Source organism: Gorilla gorilla, chromosome 8 (assembly GCF_029281585.2).
Source record: "Gorilla gorilla gorilla isolate KB3781 chromosome 8, NHGRI_mGorGor1-v2.1_pri, whole genome shotgun sequence".
Taxonomy (NCBI): Eukaryota; Metazoa; Chordata; class Mammalia; order Primates; family Hominidae; genus Gorilla; species Gorilla gorilla.
This window is the reverse complement of record NC_073232.2, coordinates 15,178,534-15,196,206: the sequence shown is the minus strand read 5'-3', so window position 1 is coordinate 15,196,206 and position 17,673 is coordinate 15,178,534. Positions and strand designations below refer to the sequence as shown.

The 17,673-nt window shown below is 54.0% G+C and overlaps 1 protein-coding gene across 6 annotated transcripts in view; it reads right to left on the bottom strand.

The window, feature by feature from the left end:
• Positions 1-17,673, bottom strand: part of PFKFB3 (6-phosphofructo-2-kinase/fructose-2,6-biphosphatase 3) — an 88,732-nt gene that overhangs the window by 11,596 nt on the left and 59,463 nt on the right. For all 6 annotated transcript variants that reach the window (XM_019034837.4, XM_004049029.5, XM_019034838.4 and 3 more), the window contains exons 2-11: positions 10,171-10,296; positions 8,604-8,700; positions 7,620-7,686; positions 7,031-7,105; positions 6,621-6,677; positions 4,123-4,247; positions 2,941-3,148; positions 2,285-2,431; positions 2,067-2,171; positions 829-958 (exon numbers count right to left, since the gene is read on the bottom strand). In XM_019034837.4, coding sequence (XP_018890382.1) covers positions 829-958; positions 2,067-2,171; positions 2,285-2,431; positions 2,941-3,148; positions 4,123-4,247; positions 6,621-6,677; positions 7,031-7,105; positions 7,620-7,686; positions 8,604-8,700; positions 10,171-10,296 — 1,137 coding nt within the window. The remainder of the gene's footprint in view (positions 1-828; positions 959-2,066; positions 2,172-2,284; positions 2,432-2,940; positions 3,149-4,122; positions 4,248-6,620; positions 6,678-7,030; positions 7,106-7,619; positions 7,687-8,603; positions 8,701-10,170; positions 10,297-17,673) is intronic.

Genomic DNA, 17,673 nt, shown 5'->3' with positions numbered 1-17,673 from the left:
CAACATGGCAAAACCCCATCTCTACTAAAAATACAAAATTAGCCAGGGTGTGGTAGCACATGCGTATAATCCCAGCTACTCAGGAGGCTGAGGCAGGAAAATCGCTTGAACCTGGGAGGTGGAGGTTGCAGTGAGTGCGTGCATTGTACTCCAGCCTGCGCAAGAAGAGCAAAACTTTGTCTCAAAAGAAATGAGACATGAGGGTGGGGGAGGCATGGAAAGACCTTTACAGTCCCCCCAACAAGGACCCTCGGAAGCCCTGTCGGGCAGGGGCATCTGTCCCCAGCCACAAGCTGTCCCGGGCAGCAGGTGGCCCCAGAAGAAGACTTTAGCCCAAAGAGTGCCATCAAACCAAACCAAAAGACGCCCTCACGGTGACTTAGAGTTGGGAAAAAGTCACTCCCAAACAATTTAGGTCTGTCTAGGGATTCAGCTGCACTGGACTGGACATGCTAAGACTTAACATTTCCATCGGATTGTCAGTTTTCCGGGCTGTTTGTTCCTTAGAGAGCACTGAAGAGAAGTGCAGCCCCCACCCCAAGCCAAGACCCTGGGATGTGTGGAGCCAGGGGCAGGTCTCAGGGAGCTGTTTATGAAGCAGTGAAGTCCCCGGCATCAACCTGGGCTCCACAGCATTTCCCAAGGGCTTCAACGAAGCGCTGGACAGAGAGGACCTGAAGCAGCCGGGAGCTGACACCTGTGCCCTTCTCCTAACACCCCATGGCACAGCAGCCAACACAGGGCAGGCCACGGCAGGTCTGCGGCTGACCACCCCCAAGTGCCAGTCCCCTCCTCCCTCCATCCCGGGGCCACGGCCTGCCGAGGTACCTGCGCTCTTATCCAGGAAGTAGGCAAGCAGGCAGCGCAGGACAGCCTGGTGGCAGATGACCAGCACATTCTCCTGCCGCTCCAGCTCCATGATCACCGGCTCCAGGCGCTGGACCAGGTCCTGGTAGGACTGAGCACAGAGGGCCGGGCCCACGTGAGCTCAGGGCACTCGGGAGGGGCTCTGCCGCTGGCCACAGCCTGCATCAGACCGGCCAGAGAGCCATGCAAAATCAATCATCCATCATCAGCAGTGGTTGAGAAGGGGCAGGGTTTAACGTGGACTATTGCTCAGCCACAAAGAGTGAAGCCCTCCCCCGCTCCGCCCCCACACGGGGGAACCTGGAAAACTCAATGCTGTGTGAAAGAACCGGGCGCAAAAGGCACGTGTGGCATCTGACTCCACTGACATGGAATGCCCAGAATAGGCAGATCCAGATGCAGGAAGCAGACGGGCCGGTGCCGGGGCTGGGCCGGGCAGGCGGGAGTGGCTGCTAACAGGTCTGGGTTTCTTTGTGCAGTGAAGGAAAGGCCTGGAATTTGTGGTGATGGCTGCACAGCACTGTGAGTACACTAACATGCACTAAATCATAACTTTAACGTGATGAAAGTGGTCAATTTTAGGTTATGTGTATTTTCTATCAATTTAAAAATGTAAAAAGCAGCAGGAGGGCTGTGACTTTAGAAAAAGACCAAAAAAGCTCCCGCTCCTGTGGGCTCTCTGCTGTCCTAACCAGGGCCCCGGTGTGTCAGGCTCAGTCTGAGGCCAGAGGACAGTGGGCCTACAGGGGCCTGAGGCACGAAACTGCTCAGCAGGGCACAGGCAGGGAGGACACACTGGGCCCAGGAGGATCCCATCGGCAAAGGAGGCAGCAGCGTCCTCAGCCACAGCCACCCGGGCACCGTGCATGGGGAAGCACAGACGCTGCCCAGGGGATATAGAGCCACCCCTCCTGCCAGCCTGCCCACCACCCTGCCCAGTGGACCTTCACATACCACCTTCCTCCTCTCCCATACAGTTCTATGTCCCTAGGGAAACACATCTCACTTCTGCTTATGGGAAAATGCACTTCACCCCAGGCTGTTAGAAGGTTCAGTTTGCGGGGACTCAGTTCCGAGGTGGAGGGTGTAGGAGCCCCCAGAACCCACACGGAAGTGAACTCCCTGGAGGGGTGGCCCAGCCCTGCACAGCAGTGGCCATGCATGCTGGGGACCGTCAGCCCGCCCCAGCCTGCGCTCACCTCCCCGGTGGGGTAGCGGTAATAGTACTTGTCCTGCTCCCGCAGCGCATACTCCTCAGGGTAGGTGTCCCTGATCTCCTCGTAGGTCAGCTCCTCACAGACGCCCTGCGGGGACCCAGTGGTCACTCAGGGGAACAAACCACAGGGGTGTCTAGGGCCTCTTGGGAAGCCGCCCCATGCCCGAGGGTGAGGCTGCCTGCCCGCCTCCCGGGACTCACCGCGTCGATCTCATTGAGCGCCTTCCACTGCTCGTAGGGCAGCCGCAGCGCCTCGGCCGTCTGGATGGTGCTCTTCAGCTGGCTGGTCCACACGCGCAGGTCCTTCAGGTTCTGCTCCTCCACGAACTTGCTCAGAGCGCTGGCAAACTGAGAGGTGGTGGAGAGGGACCACTAAGTCCAGATGCCCGCAGCTCCTCCAAGAGCCAGGGCTGGAGCAGGCAGCCCACGTAGGGCTGTGCACTACCTGGTCACACCGTGGGGGCCCCAGGCCACTGGGACAGCCACAGCCGCACACACCCTACCCAGACACCAGGCTCAGCTCTTCCTGCCCCTCCCCTTCCTAGTGCACAAGTGCTTACACATCACACACATGCGCAGAGATACACACACCACAGACACACAAACACATACATACAAAGTAACACAAAGACACACACACACAAAGCCACATGGATAGGCGTAGACACACACACACACAGAGCCATACAGAGATGCACACAGATATGCATAGAGACACGCAGGCGCACACACAGATAACACACACAGCAAGCACACCAAGCAGCGGCAGCAGCAGCAGCACACAGCTCCCCACCCACCCTATAGACCCTGCAACCGCCCTACAGCCAGAACGGCCCATGCCGCAGCACACCCCGCACCTTCTTGCCCCGGCTGGACAGGCCCGAGTCGCCCCCGATGCGGCCCTGGAGGTTGTGCTCGTTCTCGCCGTGCCGGCACAGGTAGATGGTACGCGGCTGCACGTGGATGTTCATCAGGTAGTACACGATGCGGCTCTGGATGTGGTCCTGCACCCGGTTCACCAGGAACCTCCGGCCCACGTCAATCACCTTGATCAGCGACAAGTCCCTGCAGAGAGACCCCACCGAGGACCACAGCTCAGGCCACCACCCACAGCAGGATGCACCCGGCCTGGCCTCCGGTCCGTCTCCAGAAGATGTGATCCCCAGAGAACAGCAAGGCGGGACCGTAGGCCCCTCCAGGGCACAGACTGAATCCTTCTAAGGGGCAGAGCATATGGGTGAGACAACTCCCACAGCTGGTGTCTGGCTGTGAGGCTGGCTTGCCTCCCAGAAAAGGGGGAGAAGAAAGAAAGAAAATGGAGAAAAAAAGAAAGGGGCCTATGCAGTGGCTCATGCCTGTAATCCCAGCACTTTGGGAGGCCGAGGCAAGAGGATTGCTTGAGTCTAGAAGTTCAAGACCAGCCTGGGCAACATAGCAAGACCTCATCTCTACTAAAGAAAAAAAAAAATTAGCTGGGCGTGGACACCCACACCTGTAGTCCCAGCTACTCATGAGGCTGAGGCAGTAGGATTACTTGAGCCCAGAAGTTTGAACCTGCAGTGAGCTATGATCACGCCACTACACTCCAGCCTGGGAGACAAAGGGAGACCCTGTCTCTAAGCAAGCAGGCAGGCAAGTAAGTAAATACATAAATAAATGGAAAGAAAGGAAAGGAAAGAAAAAAGAAAGGAACTATCGGAGGGACAGTAGCAAAACCAGGCTCAACTCTATGTTGACTTGCTGTACTTCTACACAGTGTTCAAAATATTCCCACTGAATATGATTTGTCATCAAGGATTGTTTTTAAAAGATATTTTCAAAGAGAGTTGATAAAGGTATCCAGCGGCTATATGTGGATCACCTGAGGCCAGGAGCTCAAGACCAGCCCGGGCAACATAGCGAGACCTCTTCTCTACAAAAAAAACTGTCTTAAAAAAATTTTTTAAAGGTATCCAGGAGCAAATCCTTTGTGGGAACATCAAGAATTCAGTAAGAACCCTCATGTGGGTCTTGCAGAGACGGCCAGCCACGGGAATCACCTGTCGCATTTGTCAGGGTCGAGGGGCTGGTAGCTGGCTTCATAGCAACTGATCCTCTTCATGAAGTCGTCCATGGCTTCTGCCGAGTTGCAGTCTTTGTAATCCGGGCTGGAGATTTTAACTTCCTGCAACACCACAAAGGGGTGGCTGATAAATCACGCTGGAAGGCTTTCTGCTGAGATTAAGCAGGATTTGGGGCTTTCAAAAGGGGAGCGCACAGAAGGCTCAGTATAAAGATTATCCGGCCCAGCATGTAAGAGAAAGGGAGAAAGATGCTGGGGGCTGAGTCACAGCCTGATGTTACATGGGGAGGATTGCCTGGGGAGATGGAGAACTGAAGCCGGAAGGACAGAGACAGGAAACCCACAGGGATTCCATAATGAACACCTCTGAATGCTCCAGCAAGTCAGGATCTGTCCCGTGCCCGAGTCACCGCCAGACAGCCAGACAGCCTGGAGCTGAACTCAACCGAGCTCCACGTGAGGATCCGCAATGCTCCCCGTGCCGGGAGGAGGCTGCTGGTTCTAAGGTATGCTCAGGAGTTCCCAGAGATGCCTCTGGCCTTGTGTGGTTTCTCCTCCACCCCCCACTGCCTGAGGCAGCCCCAGTGTGACCAGTCCGTGGTTAACTGCTTCTCCAACTAGAGCTGTGCCGGCTCCTTTGCAGGGCTCGCTCTCCTAGGCAACAACACAGGTCTACCAACACCCACAGTGGCACAGCCCCAGAAACCAGGTGGATTTTAGGGAAACTCAGCATTTCTGAATGCCTGGGCTCTTATTCTCATCAACCACTGCCGTCACTGAGAGGCAGCCACTCTTCAAAGATCGAGTCAACGGGGAGTTGTGCCTGTGTCCTGGCACAGAGTTTCAGCAGGGGAAGATGAGAAAGTCCTGCGGATAGAGTATGGCGGTTGCCCAACAATGGGAATATAATTTGCTGCTGTACTGCACACTTAAAAATTAGCTAAAATGGCCGGGTGCAGTGGCTCACGCCTGTAATCCCAGCACTTTGGGAGGCCAAGGCAAGCAGATCACTTGAGGTCAGGAGTTTGAGACCAGCCTGGCCAACACAGTGAAACCCCCGTCTCCTCTAAAAATACAAAAAAAATTAGCTGGGCCTGGTGGCGCACACCTGTAATCCCAGCTATTTGGGAGGCTGAGGCAGGAGAATCGCTTGAACCCGGGAGGCAGAGGTTGCAGTGAGCCAAGACCGTGTCACTGCATTCCAGCCTGGGCAACAGAAGGAGAGTCCGTTTCAATAAATAAATAAATAAATAAATAATAAAAATGATTAAGATGGTAAATTTTACATTATGTATATTTTACCACAATTTAAAAAAAAAAATCTAAGTTCGCAAATGCCTGGCTCTACCAAGCTGCTTTGAGATTTCATCAGAAAGAGATTTCTGAACATGGTGGGTTGGGGCAAAGGACTATGTGTTAGTGGACAACCAGACAAATGCTAAACTCCTTGCTAAGCACATTGGTGACCACTCACTGGGAAAAATGACTTCACAGCTGCACCCTGCTGTCTACCAAGGGGAACAAGGGGTGCCCAGCCAAAGAAAGGTGGCAAACCCTCGTACTGAGCTTCCTGCTCCCACTGGACAAATCTAAACTGACTTTTCACAATTCAAATAGCCCTTCCTGAAACAGGAATCCGTTTCCTAAAGATATCTAGAAATACTTCCACCGCCAGGGGAAGATCCCGCGGCTAACACATGCTTACATCCCCTCTCAAGGTGCAAAGATGCCAGCACCACAGCGTCCCACTGTAAGTTTTCAGAACTGCTTTTCCTTACAGAACTGTCATATTCTGATATGTTTAAGCTGAAGAGGAAATTATCTCCAACACAGGGTGGCAGCTTGTAGTAAGTCTCCATAGTAACCATTCATGTTTATATATATTGCTATCAAGTGGTAACACTGGAGAAATTCATCAAGTTATGATGCCAAGTGCCCTCAGTTTATCTGGGCAAGCTCCCCTGCACAGCACAGACAGGAGGGTTTGTGGCAGGTTCACGAGATGCATCAGCAGGAGGAGAGTCTTACCTCCCAAACTTAGGAGGCTGCTAAGCCCTATGGACTTTTGCCAATGCCCAAGCATTCTTACCTCCCGGAGCTGTCACAGCAAGCGATCCACTTGCTGCCACCCGTCCCATTAGGGGCAGTGAGCTGCCCTCTGCCCCAGCAGCTCCATCACCACTAGCTGTCAGGCTCCTGCCACCAACAGAAACTAATCCTATCTCCCTGAATTATTTCCTACGTCCCATCCAAGCCTGCCCACTGCCCTGGATGGAGCTGGTCCCTCACAGGACAAGCCTCTGGGTTAAAAACCGCTCTGCAGGTCTGACCTCCCAATCAACAGCCAGCTGGGGGCTGCTCATCCTAAGGGCTCAGCTGCGCTTCCGAGCCAGACCCGGTCCCCCACTTCCTCAGACTGCAAATGCCCTTGTGGTCTACGCTGCCGCAGAAGCACGGGGCTCCCGGCTGTCTTACCATGATATTGGAGGCCACAACTGTAGGGTCGTCGCACACTGACTCGATGAAAAACGCCTGGTGGAAGTGAGGTGGGGATGTTAGAAAACAAACACCACGAAGGATCAACCTTGCCATCACTGCGATGTCATCACCCGGACAAGGCGGAAGCACGCCACCCACCAACTCCCAAAGACAGGAAAGCCCACCTCCTCACTGCAGCCTCTGGAACGCCCCACGGCCCCCAAGAGCCCTACCACACAAAGGCCCAAATTTAAGGCCACAAAACGTGGGCAGCATGAGGGGAGGGACCGAGCAGGACTAAGGAACATGGGCAGCAGGAGGGGAGGGACCAAGCAAGACTCAGGCCGCTTCCTGAGGCCTTTTCCTCTCTCCCGAGCCCTCTACACAACACAAGACGCTCGGCTCACCTTAAAGTCATTTTCTTTGGCAAAATGAAGGATCATGTGTCTCCTCTCTCTAGTAGTATTGGTGGCGTCGAAAACCTGATATGGAGAGCAAAGGGCCAGGAAGAAAACTCTAAGTTTGAGTTTAACAACGTTTACCAGAACAGCAAAGATGCCAGACCCATCATCTCCAGGAATAAGCCCCTAAAGTGCTTCAGGGGAGCTTGTGCCTGCCCACAGTCCTCTCCAGGGCGTGCTTAGGAGGCAGGCCTCCCCCAACTACCAACAGCACTCAGGGGTGGTAGCGTGGGGGAAATACCCCAAAAGCAAACAAGCAAAACAGTAATGTGCAATGGGACAGTGTACAAGGAAGGGCCAGTGGTCCTGTGGGCAACTCGAGTCCTGCCCGCCCTGGAGGTGTGGGACTGGCCACAGAGGGGGTGGGTCCCTGAGTCCACCCCACATCCGCCTTCCTGAGCCATTGGGCTGCCCTGGCCGCCTGCTTTCCTCCACCCTCAGGGCCAGAGGCACGGGTCTCGGTACACCCCAGGCCGGTGAGGACACCCTCATGGGTGGGACTGGACACCGAGCCGGCTACATTCCCTGGACTTACCGCAATTTGTCCCCCTTCTTTCGCCAGGTAGCTTTTGACATCTCTCAAGGCAGCTAAGGCACATTGCCTGGAATGCACAAGACATTGCCCGAATGTCAGTGCCGGTGCATCCGCTGGGGCAGCCCAAGCAACTCCCGACGCACCCCGACAGGCAGAGTAACTGGTGGTTCCATTCTACACTGCTTAGCACTGGGCAGGCTGGCCAGCACCCCTCAGGCCCAGAGGCTTCCAACCTGGGGTCCCGCACAGGTGGCCTCAGAAACCCTCGGGAGGCGGTGCTCGCACCGGGCTGCACGCGGGAACCATTCCTGGGGAGCTGCTAAGACATGGCTGCCCAGAGCCACCCACAGAGTTGCACTAACTGGTCTGGGGTGGGGCCTGGCATCAGGGGTTTTAGCATCTCCCAGGAGACTCCAGCATACAGCCGGGGCCGAACACCCTTGCACTAGGGTTTCACGATCAACTCGCACTTAACAAGAAATCCTTTCCAAACATAAACAGACACTCCCGACGAACAGGACTTGCTAATTCTCAGTGAGGGTGCTTCTGCGGCTCTGTCCCAGTGAGGGTCAGCTCAGTGAGACCCTCAGGGAACAGACGAGAGCAGCAACCTCAGAGGGGCAGCGGGGCTTGTTCCCACACTGCACAGCCCTGAAGCTACCAGCAGGACCCACCCACAGGCCGGCTTTCTCTGCCTCCTGCAGAGCCTGGCTCAGAACAAAGCAAGCCCAAGCCCGCAGCCTAGCCTTACACCCGCAGCCCCGCAGCCCCGCAGCCCCGCAGCCCAGCCTTATTCCCACAGCCCAGCCCTACGCCCGCGGCCCAGCCTTACTCCTGCAGCCCAGCCCTACGCCCGCGGCCCAGCCTTACTCCTGCAGCCCAGCCTTACGACCGCGGCCCAGCCTTACTCCTGCAGCCCTGCCTTACTCCCGAGACCCAGCCTTACTCCTGCAGCCCTGCCTTACTCCCGAGGCCCAGCCTTACTTCCGGACTTTCATGGCTTCCTCATTGTCGGGGCGGAAGAAGTTGTAGGAGCTGTACTGCTTCACAGCCTCCCGGCGATACTCCCCGACGTTGAACACTGTGGACGGGAAAGAGAACAGTCTGGATGATCGAGCAGGAGGAAGGGGCCAGCTCACACCGGGACCATGGGATCGACCAAAGGAAGAGCCACCAGGCCAACCACACCGACTTGAATGAGATGGTGTGGAAGCAATGCCGGCACCCAGTCCTGCGCTACCCTCAACTCCTGAGGACAGCAGGCCACAGGCTGCCCGGCTTCCCCAGTCCAGCTGCAATGCCCCTGCCGCATGCTCTGCGACACTGTCCCCTCCAGCCAAGTCTACAATCCCAGTCCCACAATATCCTAAACCAGAGACTGAGACTGTGAGGATGGGTGGGGGGAGGCCCCAAGTCTAGCAAAAATAGGAACAACACATTTCCACCAATGGTATCAGAAAGCGAGTGGGGCCTCATGCCCACCGCCAGATCTAAGTCAACCCTTCTGCTGGTGCAGCCGCCAGGGCCAGGGCCGGGGGCATGTGTCCCATGGTTCCTGGGCACTGAGCTGGGCACAGCAGGGATGGTAAACATAAAAGCCATCCCTTCAAAGGAGGGGAGGGTGGGAGATGAGCAAGGGTTAAAAAATAACCAGTTGGGTACAATGTTCACTATCTGGGTAACAGGTTCACTAGAAGCCCAATCCCTAGTCAATATGCAGTATACTCAGGTAACAAACAAGCACATGTACCCGAATCTAAAATAAAATTAATTGAAAAAAAAATACCCAGTGCCTATCCACAAGATGTTCCCCATCTAGTTGGGAAGACCAAGCAGAGATTCTTAAATGTGTCATCCGTAACAGCGGTCCCCATCCTTTTTGGCATCAGGGACCACTTTCGTGGAAGACAATTTTGCCACGGACAGGGAGGGGTCGTGGGTGTACGGCTTTGGGATGAAACTGTTCCATCTCAGATCATCAAGCATTCGATTATCATAAGGAACACACAACCTAGATCCCTCACATGCCCAGTTCACAATACGGTTCACTCCCATGGGAATCTAACGCCACCACTGATCAGACTGGAGGCGGAGCTCAGGCAGGAATGCGCACTCACTGCCACTCACCTCCTGCAGCCAGGTTCCTAACAGGCCACCCAACATAGCAGTCCACAGCCTGGGGGTTGAAGACCCTTGATCTACGGTAGGCAGTGCTTAGGGCTATCAGCAGAGGAATGTTAGCTAGGACTGAGTGCAACAGGAATGTAAAGGACTGAGGTGGCCGGAGATGGCTTTGAAGGAGGTGAAATCTGAGTCGGGGCAGGACTTAGTGGAGGGGGAAAGAGAATGGCCAGTGAGGAAAAAACCCCAACAGAAGAAGAAGGGTGTAGACACAGTGTGAAGGGGGACCCAGCTGCACGGGAGGCAGGATCAGACTCCCCAACCAGGGGACAGAGGCGCCCAGGGGTGGTCCTGCCTGTGAAACCAGCAACTGAGATGGAAGGTCAAGTTTTTGCACGTGCAGGGGTCCGGCCTCGAGACCCAGTCTCACCTTTTGTGGGGACGCCAATCCAGTTGAGGTAGCGAGTCAGCTTCTTGGAGATGTAGGTCTTGCCCCGGGCGGGGAGGCCCACCATGACGATGACGGTGGGGGAGTTGGTCAGCTTTGGCCCACAGGCTGGAAAAACAAGCAAGAAGGGTGTGTCATCAACCAAGTGACCGGAGAAGAGGAGCAGAGGCCACACCCAACAATAACACTGAAGAATTTCACCAAAAATGTTTTTGAGACAGGGTCTCACTGGGCGGGAGTGCGGTGTCCACCACGATTACTGCAGCCTCAAACCTCTGGACTTAAACAATCCTCCGGCCTTAGCCTCCCCAATAGCTGGGACTACAAGTGTGTACACCACCATCCCTGGCTAATTTTTTATCTTTGTAGAGATGGGGTCTCGCTGTGTTGCCCAGGCTGGTCTCGAAGTCCTGGTCTCAAACAATCCTCCCAGAGTGCTGGGATTACAGGCATAGCTACCACACCCAGCATTCATCGAAATTTTCATTTCATCTCCCCATCCTGAAGCCCCTGGCATTGTACCACAGTGGGACCAGGCAACGCTAGTGGCCACAGCCCCCCAGCCACACCCTGTCCCTCAGTCCTGCCTTTAGGTTCTACTTGGCAAAGACAGTCCCAACTCCAAATTCCTGAGCTGATACCCAGGGCGCTAAATCTAGCAGGGAACCAGTAACTGACACCACAGTGGAAGTGGAAATGCTCCTGCGGGTGGGAGGAAAGGATTCCTCTCCCGAGGGAGAGTGGGGCTAAGAGTCAAGAGGGTGGATTCCAACACAACATGGGGACAGAGGGGCAGGAGGCTGGGGCCCAGGGGTCAAGAGACAGAGAGGCCCACCATCAATATCCAAACCTCCACACAGAGATATGGGCAGCGTTTCAAAAAAAATCTTTAAAAAGGCAATTTTTAAAAGTAGGAGTTTACAGCCAGGCGCGGTGGTTCATGCCTGTAATCCCAGCCCTTTGGGAGGCCGAGGCAAGAGGATCACTTAAGACCATGAGTTTGAGATCAGCCTGGGCAACATAGCAAGACCCTGCCTCTACAAACAAATAAATTAAAACATTATTAGAAGAAAAGAGTTTATCAAATGAAAGTAGGTCAGGGAGGCAGAATGCTAAAATTACTCCAGCGGACAGGTAAATCCTCCACCCCTGAGCCTCTCACGCCCTGTCTGACCCCCTCTTCTGGTGCCAGGCTCGGATGAATGCTGGGGCCCTGCCGAGGGAAGGGCCGGTCACGAAGCCTCAGCCAGGGGCCGGCTCCACCACTGTCTCCAGGAAACCTGGAGATGCTCTTGCCTGCCAGCTCCCTCCTGGCTTCCGCTGCTGCACGACGGTCTTGGCATCTCAGTAAGACAAAACAGCAGGAAGGAGGGTTTTGCTGGGTTTTTCAGAAAGCAGCCAGAAGCCCCCTGTTCTGGGAGCCGAGGGCCCAGTATCTCGCCGGCTGTCGCCTGGCCCTGGGAGTCTCAGGCAACTCCCGCATCCTGCCGACATGCAAGCTCCAGAGCCAGATGATACCCACCAGCTCCCGCCTGGGCGGCACTGCCCAGCACTCACTGCCACATGGTTAGTCTGGCTGTCTTCATCATTCCCAGACACAGCCCACATGGCCTGCAGGAAAACCTCTGAAAGCTGCACACAGAACCAGGCAGATGTCAGACTGGACAGAGGCCCTGATGTCCAAGCTGAGCAGGCTTAGGCTGCGGGAGCCACCACCCCTCAGATGGGCCGCAGCTCAGGGAAGAAGCCCCTCTGTAAGCCGGACCCCCCAGCAGGGCTCCAAACTGAAGTCAATGTCCAGGATCTGCTGCTAGGCCTGGAGGCGGGGGCAGGGAGGCAGGCACGGCATGCCGGGCCTTTGTCCCCTCCATGCTATTTGGAGACCATTAGTGGCCTTCTCAGCAGGCAGAGTAAGGAGACAGACAGGCTATCAGCAGATGAAGAGACGCTAAAAGCCCTGGGCTGCCATGCTCTTGATGTCCACTGACCTAGAACAAACAGTTCCTCGAAAACAGATGCTTTTCACTGCCCAGGGTGAGCCGGGCATCCTGAGCACGTGAGTGGAACAAACAAGCACAAAGCACCAAGCACCCAGGGCTTTCTTGTGTCCCCAGGGGCACACGGAGAGATGGTGGCCTCCCCAAAAGCCACTGAGGCACACCCCACCGTGCCCAGGGTCATTCTGGCAGCTGTAGCTGCCATATCAGAAAAGTAGCAGCAACTCCTTGGAAACAATACCCATCCACTGACCCTTCCCCCAGGCCAAGGGTCCCTCCTGGTCTTACCAGGTGTCCCCACCGCGCTGCTGCTCCTAAGAGCACCCAGATATGCAGAGACAGACGCACACACATACTCTCAGCTGTGCACATACGCAGAATATTTCTGTCGGAACCAGGCCAAGGAAGCAGAGGCTGATTGATTTATCCAGCAGGGGATTATGTCTACCCACTAATCATAGGAACAAATCTCCTCTGGCAGTAGACATTTAGGGAGGGAAAATAACAATAACAACAATAAAGACAGCAGAGTAAATACACAGGGCAAAAGGTCAGACTGGATTTCAAACCCAAATAAACTGCCAGTCCCTTCTTGGCAAAGCAGAGCCATTCTCCCTATGCACTGGTCTCTCGCATAGTAAGATTCAAAGAGAGGGGCACTATAACTGGGGGTATAGCTCAGGGGTAGAGCATTTGACTGCAGATCAAGAGAGGGGCGCACCGGGCGCAGTGGCTCAGGCCTGTAATCCCAGCCCTTTGGGAGGCCAAGGTGGGCAGATCACGAGGTCAGGAGATCAAGACCATCCTGGCTAACATGGTGAAACCCCGTCTCTATTAAAAACACAAAAAATTAGCCGGGCGTGGTGGCGGGTGCCTGTAGTCCCAGCTACTCGGGAGGCTGAGGCAGGAGAATGGCATGAACCCGGGAGGCGGAGCTTGCAGTGAGCCAAGATAGCGCCACTGCAGTCCAGCCTGGGTGACAGAGCGAAACTTCGTCTCAAAAAAAAAAAAAAAAAACAAAAACAAAAACAAAAAAAACAAAGAGAGGGGTGCCTGAGGTGTTTGCACCTGTCCCTCCCTTCAGACACCCACCACTGTCTTGGACAGATGGGGTAATCACAAATCCTTACTAAATCTTTTTGTCTTATTCTCCAACCTCAGCCCCTTTTAAAAACTCACAGCACATCTCATGTTTCTAATTCTGTGACCCTCAGTTTCTTCTTCTCTTCTCAATGGGCCTTTTTACTACCAAAAAAGAGACACCCCCCACCCGCCTCATCACCCTCCCTGGCAAGGCACAGTGATTAGAACAGATAAGTATTAGGCCGGGCACAGTGGCTCAGGCCTGTAATCCCAGCACTTTGGGAGGCCGAGGCGGGCAGATCACGAGGTCAGGAGATCGAGACCACAGTGAAACCCCATCTCTACTAAAAATACAAAAAATTAGCCAGGCGTGATGGCAGGCGCCTGTAGTCTCAGCTACTCAGGAGGCTAAGCCAGGAGAATGGCGTGAACCCGGGAGGCGGAGCTTGCAGTGAGCCAAGGTCACGCCACTGCACTCCAGTCTGGGTGACAGAGTGAGACACCGTCTCAAAAAAAAAAAAAAAAAAGAAAAGGTAAGTATTGGCTGGGCATGGTCTCCCAGCACTTTGGGCGGCAGAGGAGGGCAGACCACCTGAGGTCAGGAGTTCGAAACCAGCCTGGTCAACATGACAAAACCCCATCTATACTAAAAATACAAAAATTAGCCAGGCGTGGTAGCAGGCACCTGTAATCCCATCTGCTGAGGTAGGAGAATCGCTTGAACCTGGGAGGCAGAGGTTGCAGTGAGCCGAGATTGTACCAATGCACTCCAGCCTGGGCAACAAAGCAAAACTCTGTCTCAAAAAAAAAAAAAAAAAAAAAAATTATTGAGTTTAACACAAGATTTTCCAAAGAGTATTTGTATCTCATTTCATTTTATGTAAATGTTCAATATTTTAACTTCTTTTTCACACACCCAAAGTTTTTGAAAGTTGTGAAACTTAAATGTGTTTAGATGTCGACTTCAGATGTCAACTGAAACATGCCTGGGGGAACACAGATGTCACCGTGTTACAGGGGAAGGAACAACTGTGTAAAGACCCTGAGTAACAGACTAAACACCCGCACTGAATCTGGGGGACTCGAGCTCAAAGTGTTGTCACGGTTACAACCATGGCCACGTGGGTAAGTCCTCCCAGAAAGTCACCAAGTCCCAGGCACGGAACTTCAATTCTGCAAGGTTGCTACCTACGTTCATGACATGCTCGCTCACTGGGCACATGCACCAGGTACATGCACTGGGTACCCGTGAGACAGAGGCTACTTGGGGGATACAGGGTCAGTGTGGCTGAGTAGTGCCTTTGGGCTAAGCCCTGGCTGTCTACAAGCCCGCAGTACCATTAGTGTACAACGGAGACTGCCTACTGGGGCCCGTTCCCTGCAGGCAAACGTACACAGGAAGCCAAAAGAAAACTGAAGGCTGGCTGGTGAACACTCAGCCGTGGGATACAGTGACACAAGGAGCCAGTTATGGAAAGCAGCAGCCAGATGGATGGTGAATCCCCCACCTGGACAGTGAGAGGCTGGCACCCCCAGGTTGCTACTCCTGCTCTCCCGGCTAGATTAAGTTACTAACCTCTCCGATGGTGTGCAATGCACAGACAGACAGGCAGCAGCCCGCACAGCCTGTATCCCCCACTGACTCAAACCCTAACACAGAATGCATCCCCAGTAAATAAACTGTAGGGGCTACCCAGGGATAAGGCAGGGATTTCTCGAGGACATCAGCCACCCAGCTTCCTTAAGCTAGAACACCAGCAGCCGGCGTAACTCGCTACTGAGATGAAAGTCTTTCTATCCGTATTTGAGTACCACATCAACCTTTCTTCAGACTCAATTTCCCGTGGTGTCTAAATCCTGAGCAAAGACAAGCTGGCAGTTTGTCTCATTCCACTGTTTTTAAGAGGCAAAAAAAAAAAAAGGCCAGGTACACTGGCTTACACCTGTAATCCCAGCACTTTGGGAGGCCAAGGGGGCATTGCTTGAGGCCAGGAATTCGAGACCAGCTTGGGCAACATAGAGAGACCCCGTTTGTACAAAAATATTTTTAAAAATTAGCTGGGCGCAGTAGCACATGCCCCTAGTCCCAGCTACTCAGGAGGCTGAGACAGGATTGCTTGAGCCTAGGAGTTCAAGGCTTCAATGAGACATGATTGCACCATTGCACTCCAGCCTGGGTGACAGTGAGACCCTGTCTCAAAAAAGAAAGTTTGGTGCTTTAAAAGGCTGTCTTTTACCTGTTGCTTACAACCCTGCACTGGCCTGACCAGTACTAATACCCCCTCCTTTGCTCCACTGATCATGGCAACTTCTGATGTAATGCCAAGTCCCAAGCACCATCTTAGGACTCAGCCTGGTACCCAGGATCCCTCAGAACACAGAGGCTCTTGAATTTTAGTGACGATGAACAGAAAGGAAAGCTAGACCTTGCCAGTCAAAAAGGTACTTCTTGACCATTATGCTGACTCACAAATTCAGTAAGTCAGCAGGAGTTACAGGATGCATGCGAAGGAAGCTACAGGTTTTGTAAGAAGCATTTACCATCATGTTGATGTAGCAACAGGGCATCCCGTTAAGGCGCCTCCAAGGCAAGAATATAATGCAGCTTATTGATATAGTAATTTTTGTTTTGTTGTTTTACTGTTCTTTGTCTATAAAAAGCAGCGTCCTAGACACCCTCTTCAGCAATAAACCTCAGGGAGGCTGGGAATGGTGGCACATGCCTGTAACCTCAGCACTTTGGGAGGCCAAGGTGGGAGGATCACTTGAGGCCAGGAGTTCGAGACCAGCCTGAGCAACATAGCAAGACCCCATCTCTACGAAAAAAATTTTTTAAGCTCCAGCTCCCTCTCCCTCTCCCTCTCCCCACGGTCTCCCTCTCATGCCGAGCCAAAGCTGCACTGTGCTGCTGCCATCTCTGCTCACTGCAACCTCCCTGCCTGATTCTCCTGCCTCAGCCTGCCAAGTGCCTGCGATTGCAGGCGCGCGCCGCCACACCTGACTGGTTTTCGTATTTTTTTGGTGGAGACGGGGTTTCGCTGTGTTGGCCGGGCTGGTCTCCAGCTCCTAACCGCGAGTGATCCGCCAGCCTCGGCCTCCCGAGGTGCCGGGATTGCAGACGGAGTCTCTTTCACTCAGTGCTCAATGGTGCCCAGGCTGGGGTGCAGTGGCGTGATCTCAGCTCGCTACAACCTCCACCTCCCAGCCACCTGTCTTGGCCTCCCAAAGTGCCGAGACTGCAGCCTCTGCCCGGCCGCCCATCGTCTGAGATGTGGGGAGCATCTCTGCCCCGCCGCCCCGTCTGGGATGTGAGGAGCGTCTCCGCCTGGCAGCCACCCCGTCCGGGAGGGAGGTGGGGGGCTCAGCTCCCCGCCCGGCCAGCCGCCCCGTCCGGGAGGAGAGGGGCGCCTCTGCCCGGCCGCCCCTACTGGGAAGTGAGGAGCCCCTCTGCCCAGCCACCACCCCGTCTGGGAGGTGTACCCAACAGCTCATTGAGAACGGGCCATGATGACAATGGCGGTTTTGTGGAATAGAAAAGGGGGAAAGGTTGGGAAAAGATTGAGAAATCGGATGGTTGCCATGTCTGTGTAGAAAGAGGTAGACATGGGAGACTTTTCATTTTGTTCTGTACTAAGAAAAATTCTTCTGCCTTGGGATCCTGTTGATCTATGACCTTACCCCCCCAACCCTGTGCTCTCTGAAACATGTGCTGTGTCCACTCAGGGTTAAATGGATTAAGGGCGGTGCAAGATGTGCTTTGCTAAACAGATGCTTGAAGGCAGCAGGCTCGTTAGAGTCATCACCACTCCCTAATCTCAAGTACCCAGGGACACAAACACTGCGGAAGGCCACAGGGTCCTCTGCCTAGGAAAACCAGAGACCTTTGTTCACTTGTTTATCTGCTGACCTTCCCTCCACTATTGTCCTATGACCCTGCCAAATCCCCCTCTGTGAGAAACACCCAAGAATGATCAATTAAAAAAGAAAGAAAGAAAAAATTTTTTTAAATTAGCCGGGTGTGGTGGTGCACACTTATAGTCCCGGCTACCGGACAGGCTGAGGCGGGAGCATCACTTGAGCCCAAGAGTTGGTGGTTACAGTGAGCTATGGTCGCACCACTGCCCTCCAGCCTGGGTGACAGTGTGAGACTCCACCTCAAAAATGAATAAATGAATAAATAAATAATAAACCTCAGGGAACTCTGCTGCAGACCTCCAATGAGAAGGCCACTTATAAAGGTGGCAACAAGTTTAGGAGAAAGAAAACCCACCCAGCTGGGCGTGGTGGCTCATGCCTATAATCCCAGCACTTTGGGAGGCTGAGGTGGGCGGATCACTTGAGGTCAGGAGTTCAAGACCAGCCTGGCCAACATGGTGAAACCCCGTCTTTACTAAAAATATGAAAA